This window comes from Epinephelus fuscoguttatus, linkage group LG19 (assembly GCF_011397635.1).
Source record: "Epinephelus fuscoguttatus linkage group LG19, E.fuscoguttatus.final_Chr_v1".
NCBI lineage: Eukaryota > Metazoa > Chordata > Actinopteri > Perciformes > Serranidae > Epinephelus > Epinephelus fuscoguttatus.
Window position 1 is genome coordinate 5,304,448 of NC_064770.1, and position 20,509 is coordinate 5,324,956.

The 20,509-nt window shown below is 39.9% G+C and overlaps 2 protein-coding genes across 2 annotated transcripts in view; one reads left to right on the forward strand and one right to left on the reverse strand.

Annotated features, from left to right (window-relative positions):
* Positions 1-20,509, reverse strand: part of LOC125878809 (junction plakoglobin-like) — a 237,920-nt gene that overhangs the window by 52,490 nt on the left and 164,921 nt on the right. Inside the window, exon 10 of the mRNA XM_049560200.1 lies at positions 19,095-19,313. Coding sequence (XP_049416157.1) covers positions 19,095-19,313 — 219 coding nt within the window. The remainder of the gene's footprint in view (positions 1-19,094; positions 19,314-20,509) is intronic.
* On the forward strand, positions 13,254-16,815 carry LOC125878870 (uncharacterized). The gene is made up of 5 exons (XM_049560336.1): positions 13,254-13,510; positions 13,749-14,732; positions 14,840-14,992; positions 15,263-15,355; positions 15,620-16,815. Exons 2-5 carry the CDS (start codon positions 14,541-14,543, stop codon positions 15,920-15,922), a joined length of 741 nt encoding a protein of 246 aa, XP_049416293.1. The 5' UTR covers positions 13,254-13,510; positions 13,749-14,540; the 3' UTR covers positions 15,923-16,815.

Genomic DNA, 20,509 nt, shown 5'->3' on the forward strand with positions numbered 1-20,509 from the left:
CAATTGTAAAAGATACAAACCAACTCAAATGTCAAATCTCACTCTGCTTAGTATTTCATCACAGGCACAGAGGAGTCACACTCATGGTCAGTAGTGGAGCACGCTGTAGCTGTTAAAATGTACACATCAAATACATTAAGCAATTGCAGACCATTGAGAGTTTTCAATAATATCCTCTTATACTGTGCATATATCACCAAGTACAACTTTAGTTTTCATATAGTTTTTGTGTTGCTGCTGTGAACACATCTGTGCTGTCAGGCACTTAAACTCTGCCTTCTTCAGTCACTTCACCCAGCACATTCTCACCACCTGCACATATGGATTGTGTAAATGAGCCAAGTCTGGAAATAAAGCCAGTGACAGCTTTCGCACAATCAATACACTCCATATCCCAATTATGAGTCCCAATCATAATGCAGGCCAAGTTTACCAAGACAAACTTCAATAAAAAAATAAACTGTGTTCACCTATCAAACTTCAGTTTTCAAATCATATCCCAGGGTTAAGGACATCACTGATTGCTTTGATCATTTTGGCAAGGTGTGAAGCAATCAGTCTAAATAAAAGACTTAGGAGAGATTGATTGTTCAGGGACCACGAAGATTTCCTGGCTAATGATGATGACTGGCTAATAAACAGATTTAGATTACCTGGAGCAGTGCTTTTGGATCTATGTGCTGAACTGAGTCCAGCATTAGACAGACCAAACCGATGGAATCAAACCATCCCAGTACAAATACAGGTACTGACCACTATAGGGTTTCTGCGGACCAGTTGTTACGAGCAAGAATTAGTCAGTAGTAATGTGCTTGATGTGATTAACACCACGTAATGTTTACATTCCTGCCTACTGGCCCTTTTGGGAATAACAGAAGTGTGTTAAATTTAATCTTAATAATTTCATAATGTCAGCTGTTTTACATGATGGGATAATTAAATTGTGTATTCGACACATCATGTTTCCTCATGCTGTGGGAGAACAGGCTGACATCAAGAGGCAGCAAGTTCCAGTTTTCCAAATGCAGTTGGTGCAACTTACTGCACTCGTATTGCTTAAAGGGTTCCATATAAAAACAAATCTGTTAATGAAAACTGAAAGCATGCATTCAAAAAAAGTCCAAGTCATATGTGACTCTAACTTGGTTGTGATAAATGTGTTGGCACAAAGTCCTGGCCACACGTGTCCTTTTCCCTGACGCATACCAGTGTGGGGGGCCGACTACATGTAGGCTTTGTGTATGATGGCTGGCTTCTTGGTACGTGATGAAAAAACATATTGTAAAAAATCTCACCATTCATCCTGAAATTACTCTCCACTATAACCTGCAGGTGACAGTGGCTACGCCCACAGGTGCTGATTCCTCTTCCCATTTACAAACCCACAGAGGGCAGAGAAAATGTGCTACAATGATGCTCTCTACCGTGGGTGCTTAGTTGTGCCATCAGCCTCCTAAAATGCCGATAGCAATGTTTAGATGCTTTAGGTGGCAGACTTCTTTACCACCAAAAAAAAATCTTAACCAGATTATTGCAGCTTTATTTGCACAATATGGCACAGAGAGTTGGCATGTCTCTCCCTCCTGGCCTCCCACCTCTCCAGAATGAGGACCCTGATCCACAGCCTCCTCCATGACAGGAGGGATATCAACTGGGAGCAAGGATCCTTGAGAGTGTAATCTGGCGCATTTTCACCATCTGCACATACGGATTGTGGAAAACTCACAGAGAGCAGTAAAAATGTGTTACTCTGATGCCCATGTTTGCTATCAACTGGCAACATGGATCCGTGAGGACGTAATGAGGTGTTCGTATCACTCACTCTCGTTTGTCTGCTTTAACATTTTTGCTATGACGTTGTCTCTTTCCTGGACATTTACACAGATGCCGTGCACATGGGAGCACTTTGGACAGCCAGACGTTCTATGGCTACAGCCCCCTTGCCAGGAATCTCCTCACCAGGAGCCTCCTTGCCCAACTTAATGTCACTCTAACCTTGTCACATATTGACGTTTGGTCATGGACTTTACACAGTGAGATATGACATACAAGGTACCCTGGGAGCATTGGTTGTTGACGTTGTAGGACACCTTGTGAGCCTGTTACATTCTCTGTTTTCAGGATACACTTCTGTTTTCACTGGAAATGTACAGTTTGCATGCAGTCTCTTTCGAAATAAATGCATTACATCAGTACATTTGTCAACAACATTTGCACATGGTTGGGTTTAGGAAAAAAAGAACAGGCTTTGGCTTTACAATCATATGGGCAGTGAACACCGGCCTCCCAGGTAAAAGTCGGTGGTTGTTAGACCCATCCACCTCCCCTCCAGCCTGCCCTACTCAGACTTCCGCTGCCATAACAGTAGCTGTTGTCCTGCCACCTTTCCCCCTAATGCTGCTGGGTGCCCATAAACAATAACAGCAACCGGCTGCATATCATGCCATTGTGAAACAACAGCTTTTTTCCTCTGTGTCTGATGCTGGAGCTCACTGACCAAGCACCAGTTTTTGACGACTTAGGAATGAGACTGGGTTGCCCCCATTGACCCTGGAAGAACTACGGGACATGTCTGTAATCTCAGCTATGTCAGCATTTCACTCCATCCCAACACTTTGCCAGACACAACTGTTTCCTTGCGTGTAGAGGTAATTAAGGTTCAAGCAATGACAGCTCAGGTGTGCCTTTGCTCCCATCAGTAACAGACATGCTCTGACAGTGGGATGCAATTCTTTTTTTTTTTTTCCTCAACCTTGGGATCTGATTTCTTTTAATTTAAGGTACTGTTCGGTCAGCTGAATGCACAGCATTAACTGCAGCCACAGTATGTTGCCACTTGCTGCATGTCTTTCCTTTTTTTTTTTTAATTTCAAACAATATGTGCTTTCGAACCCCAACCTCATCCACAAGCACCTCAATTACTGTGTCCGAAAAATTCCTTGTTTTTAGTCTTCCTCTCTGTTGTTATGATTCACTATAAACAAAAACTGATTGGCAGTCTCATTTCTAGGCGTCAACATTCATGAGGTTTTTTGCATTGACATTGGTGGGAGTGGTGGTGAATGGTCCCACAACCATCACCTTTCACCTGGTAGGCCAGTGTGTGTCTCACGTAACATTTTGTCCTATACCCACAATCTGCTGTTGTTGCCTAAACCCAACCCCTTGCATGTGTTGGCCTAACGTAACCGCATGCATTTTTGTAAAACGGAAAAAACAACTTGTCACTTTGCGTTGTTGTACTGACATAGTGCATTTATTTTGAAAGAGACTGCATGTAAACTGTTCATTTCCTGTGAAAACAGAATTGTCTTATGAAAACAGACACATGAAACAGGCAGAAGTTCAAACGTTGTCCCACAACATCAAAAACCAATACACCCAGGGTACCTTGCACGTCATATCTCTTATCATGTGACAAGGTCGGAGAGAGAATGTGTTGTTCATAAATGAAGCCCTGGGTGGTTCAGATGGCCAGGGGAAAAGTTGTGCTGAAAGGGAGGGAGAAGTGGGTGATCAGTGCCATATCTCACATGGATCAATCCATGGAGTGCTCAGGATTCTTCAGGTTTTTTCAGGTACGATCGGTCCCAAGGTTGCGGCTCAGCCTGGATTATCTCTCTCTCTCTCTCTCTCTCTCTCTCAGCAGGCGGTAGGATGATGAGATCTTCTCTCGCAACCGATGGGCTGGGATGTTCATTGAATTCAGAGTTTGTTTCAGTTCTAACTTTGGTATTGTTAGAGCACAGACACTGCGCAGACTGAGGCAGGTTTCTTTCAGACTGGAAAGAGCAACTTAGGAGGGCTAGCAATGTTTGCTAGATTTCAGCCTTCAGCACGTTCCGTAGGGCTCAAAGAATACAGCTAAATTCCGAGTGAACAGGGCGCTTTGAGCTGGGCTCACTGCCAAGAAGGCAGTAGAGCAGACAAGGTAGAAGTAAGAGCAAGAAGAAGACAGAGACAGAAAAGAAGGAAATAGGAGAGAGACAAAAGAAGAAGAAGAGCAAGAAAAGAGGAATAGAATGATCTTTGGGGCTCCACTGTTCCTGTAATCTTTGTTAAGTGGCGATGTGTGATGCCAGTATAGTAGTGGAACTTTTCAGCCCACACCACTAAGTCTCTCCTGTGTTTTCATTTGCTTTGTTACATAGTCCATCTAAAGAATTAATAATGTTTACCACACTTTTAAATCTTCCATGGAGAAAGCCTGCCCTCCCCTGTCAGGGCTCGACAGTGCGAGCGTTTCACTCGCATTTGCGCAGTTAGGGACCGTTTGCCATGGTACCACTGCTGGGCAGGGTGGAATTAGGTCCTGCAGAGTTTCAGAGGACCTGGAGAATGTTTTAGGATAGTAATGACATTATATAAGATAATCATATTGCAAAGATAATATATATAAAATAATAACATTAAAGACAAAATTAAATTGCAATACTTTTTCAAAACTTGATGATTTTACCTTTCTTTACATTTTGTATACAAATTCATTAAATAATTTTGCCTATTTGCATCACGTTTATTACGGAAAACACATTATTTGATCAATTTACATTGTGCCCCTAAAGTTCTTTGTGCGCTCCTTACTTTTTCAACTTAGGAGCACATGTGCTCCTTGGGAAAAAAGTTAGCATCAAGACCTGCCTGTTAAGGGAGGGTACTAACATTGGAGGAGGCACAGGCACCTACGCACACCCATTTGCCCTGTGGGTCAGTCAGAGTTGATGATCTGACTTGCCTTTTGTCCTATTATAAGCTATGATCAATTCACCAGACATGTATATATCCATATTCCTTATTTTTTTGCTATTAAAAGAGTCTAAACAACCTTTGTATTATTTCCAGATTAGCAAATATGTGTAAACATTAATTGACACTTCGGTTTGTATTGATTCTGCATCAAAATCTGCATGCTGAATCAAAGCTTCACACTTGTCCCATTGTGTTAATTAAGCATACCATCAACAGAATCAATTTTGCATACAAAATCACTTCCTTTGTTCTTTGTTTGTCCTTTGCATTCTAGGCTACATCCTGGAATGTGGGATATTGGCTCTAAAAAGCTGTTGCAAATTCAGTGTTAAGATTCATCAACAATTTGCACTGACCTAGAGGTGTACAGAGACATCCCTATCTGTATCTGTTTCTGTTCAACCAGCAAACTTATCTGTCTGTGGACCTGTGGTCGGATAGCAGATCGGAGGAAGAGGCTGTGATTTATCCCGGAAGTCACTTTAAGTCAGTCAAATGTATATTGCTTGCCCTTCCAAATAGTAGACTGGAGAGCAAGATTTTCAGATGGAATCTCTCAAAAGGAGGTGAATGGGTGTCAGAAATGTGTGATGTTTTTAATGAGTATGGGCTTGGGCATCTCTACAGCCACAGACAGAGGGTGGATTCTGTGATGTTCAAAGAACTTCCCATGACAGGTATGAAAATAAATGGGTAGAGGACATTCATCACAGATTGAAATCATGAACATGTAACAGTGTATGGATGTGAAAAATATGGTGTGTATCATCTATCTAAGAGCCTGCATTCTGTCTGTGCACAGGTTCCTCTTTGATACTACCACTACATATTAAAACTGGTCGTTCAACACATTCTCACAGGGACCTCATCACATGTTTGGTCATGATCTTTCCATGTCAAGATATGACGTGTAAGGTACCCTGGGTGCACTGGATGTTGATGTCAACTTAAGCCTGTTAAATGAATTGTCTTATTTCCAAAATACACTCCTGTTTTCACAGAAAATGCATACAGTTTCTTTCAAAATAAAGGCACTATGTTGGTACAACAACACGAATTGATGTTTTGTTTTCCCCATTGACAAGAAGAGTACATGGTTATGTTTTGCCTTCACATGCATGTGGTTGGGTTTAGGAAAAAAGAAGGGTTTGGCTTTACTAACACAAAGGAAGTAAACACAGGCCTCCCGGCCGAAAGTCTGTGGTTGTTGGACCTATCTACCACCCCTCCAGCCCACTCTACTACTTTTACCACCTTAACTTGTCCTGTTGCGTTTCCCCCTGACGCTGTTGGGCACCGTTAAACAATAATGGCAACAGGGCATGTATCATGCCAACATGAAAGGACAGATTTATTTGTCAGTGTCTAACACCAAAAGTCACTGACCAAGCGCTGGTTTTCATTGACTTTGGAGTGAGACCAGGTTGGGTTGATATACTGGAACTGAAGTACATCAAAGATTATGTCATTACTGTGACTTCGGTGAAGTAGAGAGTGAAACTCACTTTTTACTCTGTTGTCCATTTCATGATGACCTAAGGAAAATTATTTTTGACAAAGTACCAAAACAGGTAGGCGTGTCCCCTGGCAGCAATATAGTTAAATTGCTTTTTGATAACCACATATTTGCAATATCAAACTTTATTCATAAAGACTGGAACTGAAGGAAACACACAATTTATGCACAGTAGCAGGCTCTTAGGGTGGCTCATAAGATCACAGATGAATGTAGTACACTTGGAGGTATACAGTCTCTCTCTCTCTCTCTCTCTCTCCCTCTTTCTTTCTCACTCTTGCTCTCTCTCCCTTTTGTCCTCCCACACTCTTTACCTGTTTAATTTATTTTCCTTTTGTATTAGGTGTTTACTTTGTCATGCCAGTGTTTTGTGTTGAATTGTTAACTTTATATTTGTTATTTATTTTGTTTTGTGTCAGCGTGATGGCTCCAGATTTTTTTATTTTTTCTTAATGTGTCTCAATAATCCCATAAGGGGTGGGCTGTGTTGCCAATGCAATTGTTATGCCTCCAAAGCATGAAATTGTTTTAGTAATGGCATATAATTGATTATGAAATATATTTTCATACCCATACTGAAGCCTATTTTTCATCTTTCTCTTATTTAATGTCACTACAGTTTTATGAACTCTCTGAAACACACTACATGCCATTTAAAATCAATATGAGATAAATAAATACATTAATAAAAATACCCATCAAAAAAATGCCTTAAAAATAAAGTCCCAAAAATAAAAAATTATGGGGCGTCGGTGGCTTAGTGGTAGAGCAGGCACCCCATGTACAAGGCTGTTGCCGCAGTGGCCCGGGTTTGACTCCAGCCTGTGGCCCTTTGCTGCATGTCATCCCCCCTCTCTCTCCCCCCTTCACGCTTGTCTGTCCTATCAAATAAAGTTAAAAATGCCCCAAAAAATATCTTTAAAAATGATGAAATAAATAAATATGAATATAAACATATGAATAAGTGAATATCAGAGATTAAATAAAAAAACTAAAAAAAAATATTTTGACAATTTTGTTTTTCATGCCACAGCCAAGTCACATATCACATCTGCAATTTGTAAAACATACACTTGACGCCTGCTAAACAAATAACACAGGTCATAGAATTATGAGATTTCAGCACCATTCCTCACATAACCATTGCTGCTGTTCTCTGCAGCCCAGTATACACTGTGTGATTTGGGCTGTCCCACACAAAAGATGACCATCATGAAAAAACGTGGTGATATCTTTGGTCGAGGTTCTAAAACGATGATTCTTCATCGCACAGTGAGAGAAGTTTAAGCATGGCTGTTGTCACTGTCGGCGATCAAAGACAACCTGGGATAAACTTCTGACAGTGTCAGAAATGGATGACCATCTCATTTTGTGACTGCTGTTATGACCTACGTCCACTAACCAACCAATAGAAATGCAGCATGAAATGATGGACTGCAGCTCGCCATGGAGGCAAAACATGCTAAGACAAATGTGATCTGAGCAAGAGGAAAACCTTTTGGAGTTGTGGCAACAGAGGCCTTGCCTGTATGATGTGTCCTCCAGCTCTTAACATGAAAAGAAGGACAAAGCATGGGGGGAAATGGTGCCGGAGTTGCAGCTGCCAGGTGAGCATTCCAGAAGCTAGCAAACACACACACACACACACACACACACACACACACACACACACACACACACACACACACACACATAGCAGTATATAGTGTTCACAAAACGTAGGTTTTTTTTTTAAATAATGTGACCCTCTATGCGGTGTTTCACAGTTAGAGAAGTTATAATAGTATGGGAAGCTATTTCATCGTACGCCATAGGCTGTGTTTTAGTAAGCACTGTCATCATACAGTCTGCATATATCAAACTTGATGTCGTACCCAAGCTTATTTAATCCATGACACACAGTGTTGCTGCACTTAAATTATAGATTGCTAAAATCTCTGTAGGAGGCTTAATGCAGCCATCAAGTTTAAGTAATATTAACTCCAAATGACAAATGAAATCCGTCGTAGCAACTTTAATCCCTGCAATATGCAACCAATTCCAAAAAAGCTGTAACACTGACTGATCTGTGACATCATTTGTTGACCTTGTATAATCTATTGAATACAGCCCAAAGACAATCTTTTTAATATTTAAACAAACTTTGATTTTTGTAAATATACACTCATTTTGAATTCAATACCCACATCACGTTTCAAAAAGTTGGGAGAGTTACAACAAAAGACTGACAATGTTGTGGAACACTCAGTAACACCTGTTTGGAACATTCTGCAGGTACACAGGTTCATTAATAACTGATTAGCGTATCATCATTGGCTATGAAAGGGGAACTCCTGAAAGGCTCAGTTGTTCACAAGCCAGGATTCTGAACAACTTTGTAAAAGCCTGCGTGAGCAAAGCAGTCCAGAACCAGGCCTGTTAGTTTGTAGCATGAAAGTTGCCATTTGTGGCAGTTTCTTTTGTAGCCTAAAGGTATATTTTAATTTGACAGTAGTATCAGTAATGTGATATTCTAGTAGGCCTACTCTTTCCATCCCTGATTGCCGACACACACAAAAAGCTGCTACAGCAATTTACCCTCAGTAACAGTATCAAGGGTAAACATGCTTTAGACTGTAAGATATTTTAGATAACAGCATGTCACTAAATGGCAAAGAGCTATTAGCACCACATGGAAACCACAGTATAGTTTTGTTGGTCAGACCACAGGACACCTGCCTACCACAGATGAAGCACAAAAAGCTGTTCTGTGTATTTTCTTCACAATACGGCACCACACTGTACAGAGCTGAATGAAAGTGGCAAATTTTAATGTTTTCCTCCTAAAACAGTATGATAGAAATGGCTTTGTTGAATAAATGATTTTTAGCAGTGTTTATCTGCCCACCATGGTTTCCTAAAAATGTCCTACATGCTGTCACTGCTGTTTGATGGTCTCTGTTGTGGTTGTGAAGCCATTAGTTGGTGTATTACATGTAGCCACAAGCATTTCTTTGTTTTCCTCTGCCACCAGTGTGAAATATGGCCGACATCAGCAGATATCAAAAAGCAATTTACCTCATTCACACAGAGGCCAGTTTTGATTCACGTTCTGCAGAGGCCTGAACAGCAGATAGACAACCACAAAACAAATAATGTAAAATGTCCAGCAAATCTGTCTTTGGATGTTGTTGACTGTCAACCACAACGGCAGGTCAAATGATTCAGTAACATACAAGATGATAGTGAATGTACCTAAGTCCACAATGTTAATATGCTCCCTCCTGTTTAAGCAGCAGCAACATCCTGAAAGTTGGCTGGTGATTTGGCAATGTATTCAGAATTCCCCTCTGAAAAGAAAATGTCACACAAAATGCTAATGCTATGCTATTTTTGCTCTGTTTTCTCTTGTTTTATTTACAAGCTCATGGCACAGTTACACTGTAAACCCGGACTTCATATCTAATTAAACAATGTAATTACAATATACTTAAATGATTTAAGTGTGATTGCATTACTATTCTTATGTAAGTATATTCTGTTGCATTACTATCAAATGTAAGTGCATTCTCTTAATACCTAGACATATTTGAATGTACGAATAACTTTAAGTTTAATAACTTAGAATTAGTGAGTTTTACTGCGCTGTCAGACAACAGAAGCTCGTGATTGGCTATTTCCTGACGCTTTGAACGTGACGCTTGGTGACGTTGCAGATGTCCGTGCATTTTCTGGAGCTGCTGGCAAGACGTGAAAAAGTTGAATTTAACCGATTCGACGGACATTTTATATACTTTTGGTCGGATTTTGTGTCATTCGAGAGGCTGTGAGCACAGAAGGTACCGCGGAAAACGGCACTGCACTATAGTGGGGGAGAGAGGACAGTATCGCGCTTCAGCGGAGGATAGAGGAGGTCGGCACCGTACTCCCGCGGGGAAGAGACGAAGACAGCACCGTGGGCCAGTGGGGGAGTGAGGAGGGCAACAGGACGGCTGTCTGCTAAATCTGGATGTAAGCTGCTGCGGAGTATTTATCGTGTGCAAGTGTGGATGAATTTGTGGGGCTGCTGGTGAGACGTGGGAAAGTTCGTTTTCATCCAATTCTGAAATTTTTCACCTTTTACTTTTCATTGGATTTTTTTGTCAAGTCGACAGGCGGGCATTTTAGCTGGTTAGCTAACTCTGCTAAGTTAGCTAAAAGCTGGGGCTGTTTAAGCAGAGATGAACGTTGTTCAGTGCAGTTTAACGTGACACTTTCACCTGTTGGCTGCCAGCGCCTTCCACAGTGTGGACACCGCGCCGAGTTGAGCCCCCCCAACACAGGAGACTGCGGTCAAGCCAGCCGTCTCTCGTTTACGTTAAGTCAAGCCAGCCGCTCCAACATTTCAAGTGCTCCCGTATTGCAGACTTTACGGCAAATGCACGGAGGCGGTTAAGAAAGTCAGCGCTAGCATGCTACAGCGTGGACGTACTTCCGGTTTTCAGAATAAAATATGTGTGAAAGACAATAAAAAGAAAATGTGAAAAAATGTGAACGGCAATAAAAAGAGACGTGTCAGTGTGATCCTGCAATGGTTTTGAATCATTATGTCACATGACCTTGAGGCTACTGACAAAAATTATATTTATTATTAAAACCAAAAAAAATATAATTTAAAAAGTCGTAGTAAAGTAGTAAGGAAAAAAGTAGTAGTAGTGGTAGTAGTAGTAGTAATGATAATAATAATAATAATAATAATAATAATGATGATAATAATAAGAAGAAGTAATAAACTATAATAAAAAGAGGTGTATCTCAACCAGCCAGTGGGGTACTATGGTCCTACACTGATTTTGAGTCACTAGGTCACATGACCTGGAAGCTATTGAGCTAAAATGCTAATATTTACATTAAAAATATATATTAAAAATATCAGGACTGTTACAATGTAATAAAAAAGAGGTGTATCTCAACCAGCCAGTGAAGTACTATGGTCCTGTACTGATTTTGAGTCATTAGGTCACATGACCTGGAAGCTATTGAGCTAAAATGCTAATATTTACATTAAAAAATATATTACAAATGTGAGAAATATTAAAATGTAATAAAAAGAGGTGTATCTCAACCAGCCAGTGTGGTACTATAATGCTGCACTGATTTTGAGTCATTAGGTCACATGACCTGGAAGCTATTGAGCTAAAATGCTAATATTTACATTAAAAAATATATTAAAAATGAGAGAAATATTAAAATGTAATAAAAAGAGGTGTATCTCAACCAGCCAGTGAAGTACTATGGTCCTGTACTGATTTTGAGTCATTAGGTCACATGACCTGGAAGCTATTGAGCTAAAATGCTAATATTTACATTAAAAAATATATTAAAAATATCAGGACAGTTACAATGTAATAAAAAAGAGGTGTATCTCAACCAGCCAGTGGGGTACTATGGTCCTGCACTGATTTTGAGTCATTACGTCACATGACCTGGAAGCTATTGAGCTAAAATGCTAATATTTATATTAAAAAATATATTACAAATGTGAGAAATATTAAAATGTAATAAAAAGAGGTGTATCTCAACCAGCCAGTGTGGTACTATAATGCTGCACTGATTTTGAGTCATTAGGTCACATGACCTGGAAGCTATTGAGCTAAAATGCTAATATTTAGGTACATTAAAAAACTAGCCTACTAAAATAGCGATTTCATTTTTAAAAATCATTGAATTAACATAGTATCTTACTCATGATATTGTATGTTGTGAATGTCGAGTCAGTATTCATACCAATAAAAAATAAAAATGACTTAGTATCATCAATAGCCTATGTAAACCAGTGGATGGCGCTAATGAAGCTGAACTTCCAGAACAGTCCAAGTAGGCTAGAGAAAGGTAGACATCTTCTGGGGAGAGGCACGTTGATTAAGCATCTGTAAATTAAATCGATGGGTCGTTTTAAGAAAGGCCAAAGAAAGAAGACTCAAGACCTCTGGCAATTAGCCGGAGGTAGGGATGCTCTTGTGAAAACCTTCATCAAACATAATTTATCTGACAATGTGACACCTGAGCAGTGGTTGGCAGTCACACTGGACATCTTTAAAACTAGCGGCACAAAATACAGCACTTGGTTGAAGGTCATCTGGACAGAGGACAGAAGAGGACTGCGGACAGAGGTGCTTAAAGGTAGGCTACCATTGAAAAGCAATTATAGGGGCGGTGGTTTGGCTAATGACCTAATGACTCAAAATCAGTGCAGGATCATAGTACTTCACTGGCTGGTTGAGATACACCTCTTTTTATTACATTTTAATATTTCTCTCATTTTTAATAATTGTTTTAATGTAAATATTAGCATTTTAGCTCAATAGCTTCCAGGTCATGTGACCTAATGACTCAAAATCAGTGCAGCATTATAGTACCACACTGGCTGGTTGAGATACACCTCTTTTTATTACATTTTAATATTTCTCACATTTGTAATATATTTTTTAATGTAAATATTAGCATTTTAGCTCAATAGCTTCCAGGTCATGTGACGTAATGACTCAAAATCAGTGCAGGACCATAGTACCCCACTGGCTGGTTGAGATACACCTCTTTTTTATTACATTGTAACAGTCCTGATATTTTTAATATATTTTTTAATGTAAATATTAGCATTTTAGCTCAATAGCTTCCAGGTCATGTGACCTAATGACTCAAAATCAGTGTAGGACCATAGTACCCCACTGGCTGGTTGAGATACACCTCTTTTTATTATAGTTTATTACTCCTTCTTATTATTTTCATCATCATCATCATTATTATTATTATTATTATCATCATTACTACTACCACTACCACTACTACTACTTTTTTCCTTACTACTTTACTACAACTTTTTAAATTTTATTTTTTTTGGTTTTAATAATAAATATAATTTTTGTCAGTAGCCTCAAGGTCATGTGACATAATGATTCAAAACCATTGCAGGATCACACTGACATGTCTCTTTTTATTGCCGTTCACATTTTTTCACATTTTCTTTTTATTGTCTTTCACACATATTTTATTCTGAAAACCGGAAGTACGTCCACGCTGTAGCATGCTAGCGCTGACTTTCTTAACCGCCTCCGTGCATTTGCCGTAAAGTCTGCAATACGGGAGCACTTGAAATGTTGGCGCGGCTGGCTTGACTTAACGTAAACGAGGGACGGCTGGCTTGACTGCACAGGAGGCACCGCGAACGACTGCTCCCAGAGAGAGCAGTAACATTAGCTGTAGGGATACAGCAGTCTACTGAATCTGGTGAGTGAACAAGTTAACGTTATCAACCTTGTTGTATTATGAAAAGGCTGCTGATTGAAATAGATTAAGGTTAGTCATTGAACAACGCTGGGAAAACGGCTATTTGTATGCATGTGACAAAGCAATGAGGTCCAGGAGGTGACTCAACAATATTAGCTACCATCATAACATTACTTAATTAACTGAACAGAATCAGGGCTCCAGACTTTTGCTAAATGCCTATTATTTTTTTCCTCAGATGGCTGTGCAACCAAAATTAACCATGAGGGTTATTGTCTCTGAGGGAGATATAAGAAAGATGACAATGACAACACGACCTGACACACTTGAAGATTTGGTTGGCTGGCTCAAAGGCGCACTCCAAGCAAACTACAACTTCGCCTTATAATACAAAGATCCTGAATTTGACAACGCGCTGTGCAACCTTACAGATCTCACTGAGCTCCCAGAGAAGCCAACCATCAAAATCATTCCAATGATTGAGCTTACACCAATCACTGCAGTAAATGAATGATTTAGTGACACAAACAGCCAGGCCGACACTGAGATCCTGTCCAACTCCTCATTGGATAGAAGTTTGCAGTGGCCAGAGGTATTCAACATTCCCAAGTTTTCTGTTGATGTTGAGTATAGACTGCGTCAAGGTAACCTGTTGTATCTCAGGGATGGAACCCATCTCAATGTGACAAAAGAACTGAAACATGATATCCTCGAAAAACTGGCTGAGACCATATATGCATTTACAGCATACCCAGAGAAGGAACATTTTGAAGCTGTTGCAAAAGCCTTAGTACAAACTCACCCGTGTCTTAAAGAATCAGGGTCATCCTCTGGCTGGGATGGATAGAAGAACAGTGTGAAGTTCAAGATGGGTAATTATAGAACAAAAATGCACCAGCTGGGTTGAGTTGATGTCACTGTTAACAGTGGTAAACGTGGAAGGTACACTACAGATGGCGATCCTCCCAACAAAAATATAAAGAAGGCAAGGAAAGGGGAAATAAATTTCCTACCCGAATATCCAGAGGGGATGGATGACCACAACCTGGAAGGAGCTTGCCAGGTCCTGATCAGTGAAATGATGAAGAGAAAGCCAAATGGACCCCTCATCAAGAAGGAGATGGATGTGACGTTTGCTCTTCGGAGAAAAGTAGTTGTCATAGACAAGCCTGCCATCAGCCAGATAATACATCGATGGCCAGCTCTTTTCACAGAAAGCCAGGTTTGTGTGACTGTTTTGAGTATTTACAAAAAATGACGATGGCTTTCTGTGGTATAAATGTAATGTTGAATAAAATTGTACATTGTTTGCTATGCTTTATGTTTCAGGTTTGTTATGAGTTCAACAGAGTGGTGGGGAAAAATCTCAGAGAGAACTTCTTTGATGCACTTGACCATTTCTCCCCAAGCCTGATGGACCTCTTCAGGAAGAAGAAGGGCCTCACTGGCCAGCTTTTGGCTGAATTTTTACATCAGACAAAGGTGCGTTGACCTCTGCTCCTCTCCTCTCCTCTCCTCTCCTCTCCTCTCCTCTCCTCTCCTCTCCTCTCCTCCCCTTTTCTCACCTCTTCTCTGCTCTCCTCTTCCCTTTTCTCTCCATTCTCAAATCTCCTCATTTCCTCTCATCTCCTGACCTCTCTGCTTTGCTCTCCTTGTTTCATTGTTCCTCTTCTATCCCTCACCCTTCTGTTCTCTGCCTTTCCTGTCATGTAATGTTGCAAAACTGTGTGCTCTATGCCCACTATCCTCTAGACCACTGAACCAACAGACATCAGGTGCCTCTGTCTTTGGGGACTGCCGGTCATCTTGGGGGATGATCCATCTGCTTTCTTCAAGACCTCCTCCGTAAGTAACTTTATTTTTTGTAAACCCTGCAGGTGCATATTTTGTTTTTCAATTTCAGCCATTAATGAAGACTTGTCTGCCACTGATTTCCAGAAACATTTGATCAGTATTCAATGTCTCACAGACTTGAACTTTAATTTTATAGCCACATTTTGAACTAAAAACATTTTTTGAATACTGTACATCTATCATTGATTTATGACACAACATAAACTGAAAAAAATTTAATGTTCTCTTCTTGTCAATCTATTTTTTTGCTGTTAGGATGCAACTGACAAGGACTCCTACAGTCAGACTCCAGTGGGAATCCTCTGCATTGGTCAAGAAAGTTCTCAGCTCAACCCATCCAGAGTGGGGATCATCTTGGAGGGGACTGTGGTAATGGATGAACTGGCAAACCTGCCTCAGGCCTTCTATGTCCTTTTTGGCCTGATTTATGCCCTGCACCTTGACTACCCCAAGTGTATGAAAAATACCTTCCACTTTGTTCAGCAGGTAATGTTCAACCTGGGTAAAAGTGAGCTGGCACCCAAAATACAAACCTTGAAAAATCAGCTCTCAGTGTAAAACAGGGTTCCGAATAGGTAAACTACTGTTCCAGATATTCAGTACACTTTTATACTAACATGTTTGCTGGTGCGCTGTTTGCAGTGCATGTTTTATGGTGTTAGCACTGATTTTACAGTTCTGTTTTACAAGGTCCCTGTTTGATACAGACTTGCAGCAAATAGGGTTAAAGGGATAATTCACTTTTTTTGATTTGGGGTTATATGAGGTACTTATGACCTCCGCAGCTGCAGATTCATCCAAGCAGCAATCAAGCATACAAAAAATTGCTTCAGGACACTTTTAGGAAAGTGCTGAAAAGGTTGGGTCTGAATAAGTGTTATAACTCTGATGTATCTGCCATAAGTTAGATGTTCACCTAAATTTTCTCAATGACCAGCTTTTAAAAATTTCTAAACATTTTTCCCATATTCACTGGGGACAGGGAAAAGTTAACATTGTTATTGTGTGCATTACACCATCTTTGTTTAATTGTGTATTCAGACATATTCGGTCTCTCAGAAACAAGCAGATGCTTTTAGTTGTTGATTGTCTTCTGACAATGCTCATTTTCAAATATTTTTCTGTGTTCAAGTGAGTAATTGTTAAATGTTCATTGGGACCAAACAGAGATGTTACTAGGTGCTATTGTGTTCACTAACAATGTATATTTTACATTTCTTAATGGAAATTTACAGAAGTTATTCTCTCTGAGAAACAAAATGCTGAGTACACTGTGAGCCTTTGCACTGTATTTATTTTTCATTAGTAATTTGTTTTAGATTTGTTTTTTTGCAAGTTTTTTTTTTTTTTTTTTTACAAAGTTTAGTTTTTTGATTATGTGAAGATTTATTTAACTGATACTTTTTTTTAAATAAGTGCACTGCAGACAGTGTAATGTATGACTGTCTCATTTGTTGAACACTTCTAAAATAAAACAGAAAAAGAATATACTTCTGTTTTGCTTTACTTTAACTTAAGATACTGAGTGGGGTAAATGGGTAAAACAATTGATATTACAAATTATTTTAAGTTAAATCAACTTTGAATTTAGTGCATTGAACTTAAGGATAGTAAGTAGAATAATTGGGTAAAGCAGTTGATATTACAAATGATTTTAAGTTAAATCTACTCGGCACTTAGTGTATTGAACTTAAAATTTTTAGTTAAATGCACTCAAGTTTTCATTACATATTACTTAATTATTTTAACGTAACGTAACGGTTTCCTCAAAGTAGATTCAATTTATCCGGGCTTACAGTGTACTTCTAAACATAACAGTAATTTAAGTCCTCAGAAAAAAGAAAATGTTTTTCTCATGTTTGCATTTGATTTTGTCTGTGTCAGCAGATCATCAACACTACACAGATATCTATATGAGTGGATAAAGGAGAATACCAGTGTTTCAGATATGTAAGACGTAGAGCTAAAATGAATCCCAGTTACTATAGTGATTCCTTGATTTTTCCTTTCAGTAGATTTCAACATCTATTGGAAAGTTTGGCACAAAAAATGTTTTTAGCAAGAGCAGAATTATCCAGAGGCTTCTTTCTCTCAGAAAAAAACAAAACAAACAAAAAAAAGGTCCAGGTAGTTTAAAGCAGTAAAATACTGAATAAAGCAGCTTCACATTACAAACCAAAATTCCTCCAATGCTGTTTGCCACATTACAGAGGGTCCGCTATCACCTGTTAATGTCGGCTCACCTATTTTCTCTTATAACTTAATGTGTGCCCAGCTTATTACTGATCCAGACATTCGGGGGGTTTTTTTAACATGAGCTGGATTATCCACAGAGGTCTCCTCCTCTCCAAAACAAATGGATCCGGTGATTCAAACCAGCAAAAATACTAAATAAAGCAGTTTCACATTATAAATCCGTGTTTCGTCAATGCTGTTTGGCACGTCGGAGATAGTTGGTTCATTTTTGCTCACCTTTCCTCTCTCATAACTTAAGATACAGATGGTCAGGAAGTTTTCACCGGGAGTCAGATTGTCCGCAGAGGTCTCTTCCTCTCCAAAACAAATAGATGCAGTGATTTAAACTACTAAAACTCTGAATAAATCAGTTTCGTATTAAAAAAATCTGTGTTTTTCTGATGCTCTTGTCGCAGAGGGGATGTGAACTACAGTGGCCAACAGGAACATGAAAATTGCCTTCTCTTGTGAAAATGACAGCTGAAGAAGGGAACAGAAATATTTATTCAATGATTATAATGTGAATGTAATTGTAACAGTTTTGTGTCATGTATCAGTTAGTTAACATGATTCAAACCTGCTGTAATTTATGATTATTCTGTTGTCACACTGCAGCCTCCACAGTAAAGCTCAAGAAATAGCTATATTGTCAATATGTTGGTCATTTTCTCCAACACTTTTGTTTTGTGCATTAATGAATCTCTAGGGGCTGCCTGCAGGGCTTTACACTGTATGTTTAGTTAATTTTACTCAGGCTGAGAAATGCAGCTTCTGTCAGTCCTCCCTCTCTCTCTGGCTTTTCTCAGTGTCGCTCGGCCTCAGTGTCTGCCTCACTGTGAAACTATACAACCAGCTCTGTCTCTGTAGCTCTCAGTGTCTCTCGCTCTTTATCCGTCTGTCTGTCTGTCTCTCTGGGGACACAGCTCGCCAGCGGGTGTTGTCACAGTTGAAGTGTTTTGGAAGTGAAGCATGATGGGAGATGTGTGCGTTTGCTTGTCAGAAGATGCTGTTCTGGCTGTTCTTTCTATATATTTTCGTGTACGTCTTGTATTTTTGTCTCATGCGGCAGTACTGAACCTGAAGTACTGTCCTCTGTATTGTGGTCTCCCTTCAGACTAGCTGAAATCATATAAACACCATCAGTGCTATTAACATTATTTCCTGTCCCTTACTTTCGCCGTTATCCTTACCTTTTTTTTTTTAAAATTACCTTCCCTTTCCGTCCTTTCCGTTCCATCCCTTTTCTGTTCTATCCCTCCTTTTCTTTCATTTTCCTTCCTTTTCTGTCCTGTCCTTTCATTTCCTTTTCTTTTATGTCCTGTCCTTTCCATTCTTTTTCTGTCCTGTCCTGTTTTGTCCCCTCCTGTCCTGTCCTGTCCTGTCCTGTCCTGTCCTGTCCTGTCATGCCATTTCCATCAAACCCGCTGAAGCTGATTCAATAATATTTCCATTGCACAGTAATAGCGTAACAACACAAACCACAGCCCCCCATCACCTTTACTACAGGCCAGTAGTGTGGCTGCCCCAGCAACTTGACGACAGCCGGGATACCATAGTGCAGCCGCACGGCATTCTGGGCCAGCTCAGCGTCCTGGTGGCGAGAGGTGAGGTGACGCAGGGCGCAGACTGCGGGCTCAGCAACATCCTCCTTCTCCCCTGCACGAAGCACAGCGTGGATCAGCGCCTCCACACCGCCATACTGAGTCACCAGAGTCTGAGGGATTACAGGTAGCAGAGAAGAGAGTGTGAAATGTAGGTGTACTGTGAAGCTTCATTTCAGGCCTATATTAAAGAAATTAATTTCTAAAACATGGTGTAGAGGAAACAATAATCAATAAATGGCAGGTGTAAGCACTGTGTGTTAGTGTTTGTGTGTGTGTGTGTGTGTGTGTGTGTGTGTGTGTGTGTGTGTGTGTGTCCAGGCTTGAAAGCAATAAGGACAACAGTCATTTTAAAGAAAAATTGCTTTTGTGAATTTATTTTTTCTCAGGACTGCAGAGTGTAAAGTGTGTGAGATGAGGAATACACACAGAAACTGAAATGTTTCATTAACTAAAATCTGCAGCACAAACTTACACCAGGGTTCAACGCTAAGGATTTTTTTCACTTGCCCAGTCGGGCAAGTTGATCAGAGATCTACTTGCCCGAAGTCAGTTTTTACTTGCCCTATAAAAATTGTTTAATTTAAGCGGCTATCAATTAACAAAGACTGCAGTTATTTTTATGTTATGTAATCTTTATTCACACTGTATTTATTAATTAAAACAACATATGTCATGTATTGTAGCTTAATTCCTACACAAAAATGACAGTGTCAGGGCTTAAAAGGGAAAAATTTGTCAATCGTTCTCCGTCTATAATTTTGCGCCCTACTTGAGCCATGCCCACCTTTATTTATTTTTCACGCCTCTCTCCAGTTCTGCTGTATTAACACCAGGTTTAATATATTTTGCTTCCATCTCTCTGCCCTGCTCTACTCTACTTCAACGCTACTTAGCTCTCTCTCGACTCTACCAGTAGACTACCACATCAGGTGGTGCGTCAGGTTTGGTCAGGAAAAAGCGGCCGAGCAGCTCTAACGTGATCACCTGTGTGTGTGGTGGAACTCTGCTGTGCGTGATACAGAGAGCAGAGGAGAATTGTTAACGTGTGACCATGTAGAGACAGAAATGACACGATGACATAACACCATAAATAGTATATTGTTATGTTATTATATGAAGCGTCGGTCACGCAAAATAATATCAATGGGGGCTGTGGGCAGGACATTGTTACACAGCTGTGCCTGTGACTTCAGGCAGAGAGACCGCTGCATCAGAGCCGAAGAGTACATTTTAAAATACATTTATTTTATCAATTAGTTATTAACTTTTACTATTTTTAGCAACTTGCCCGATCGGGCAATTGAAT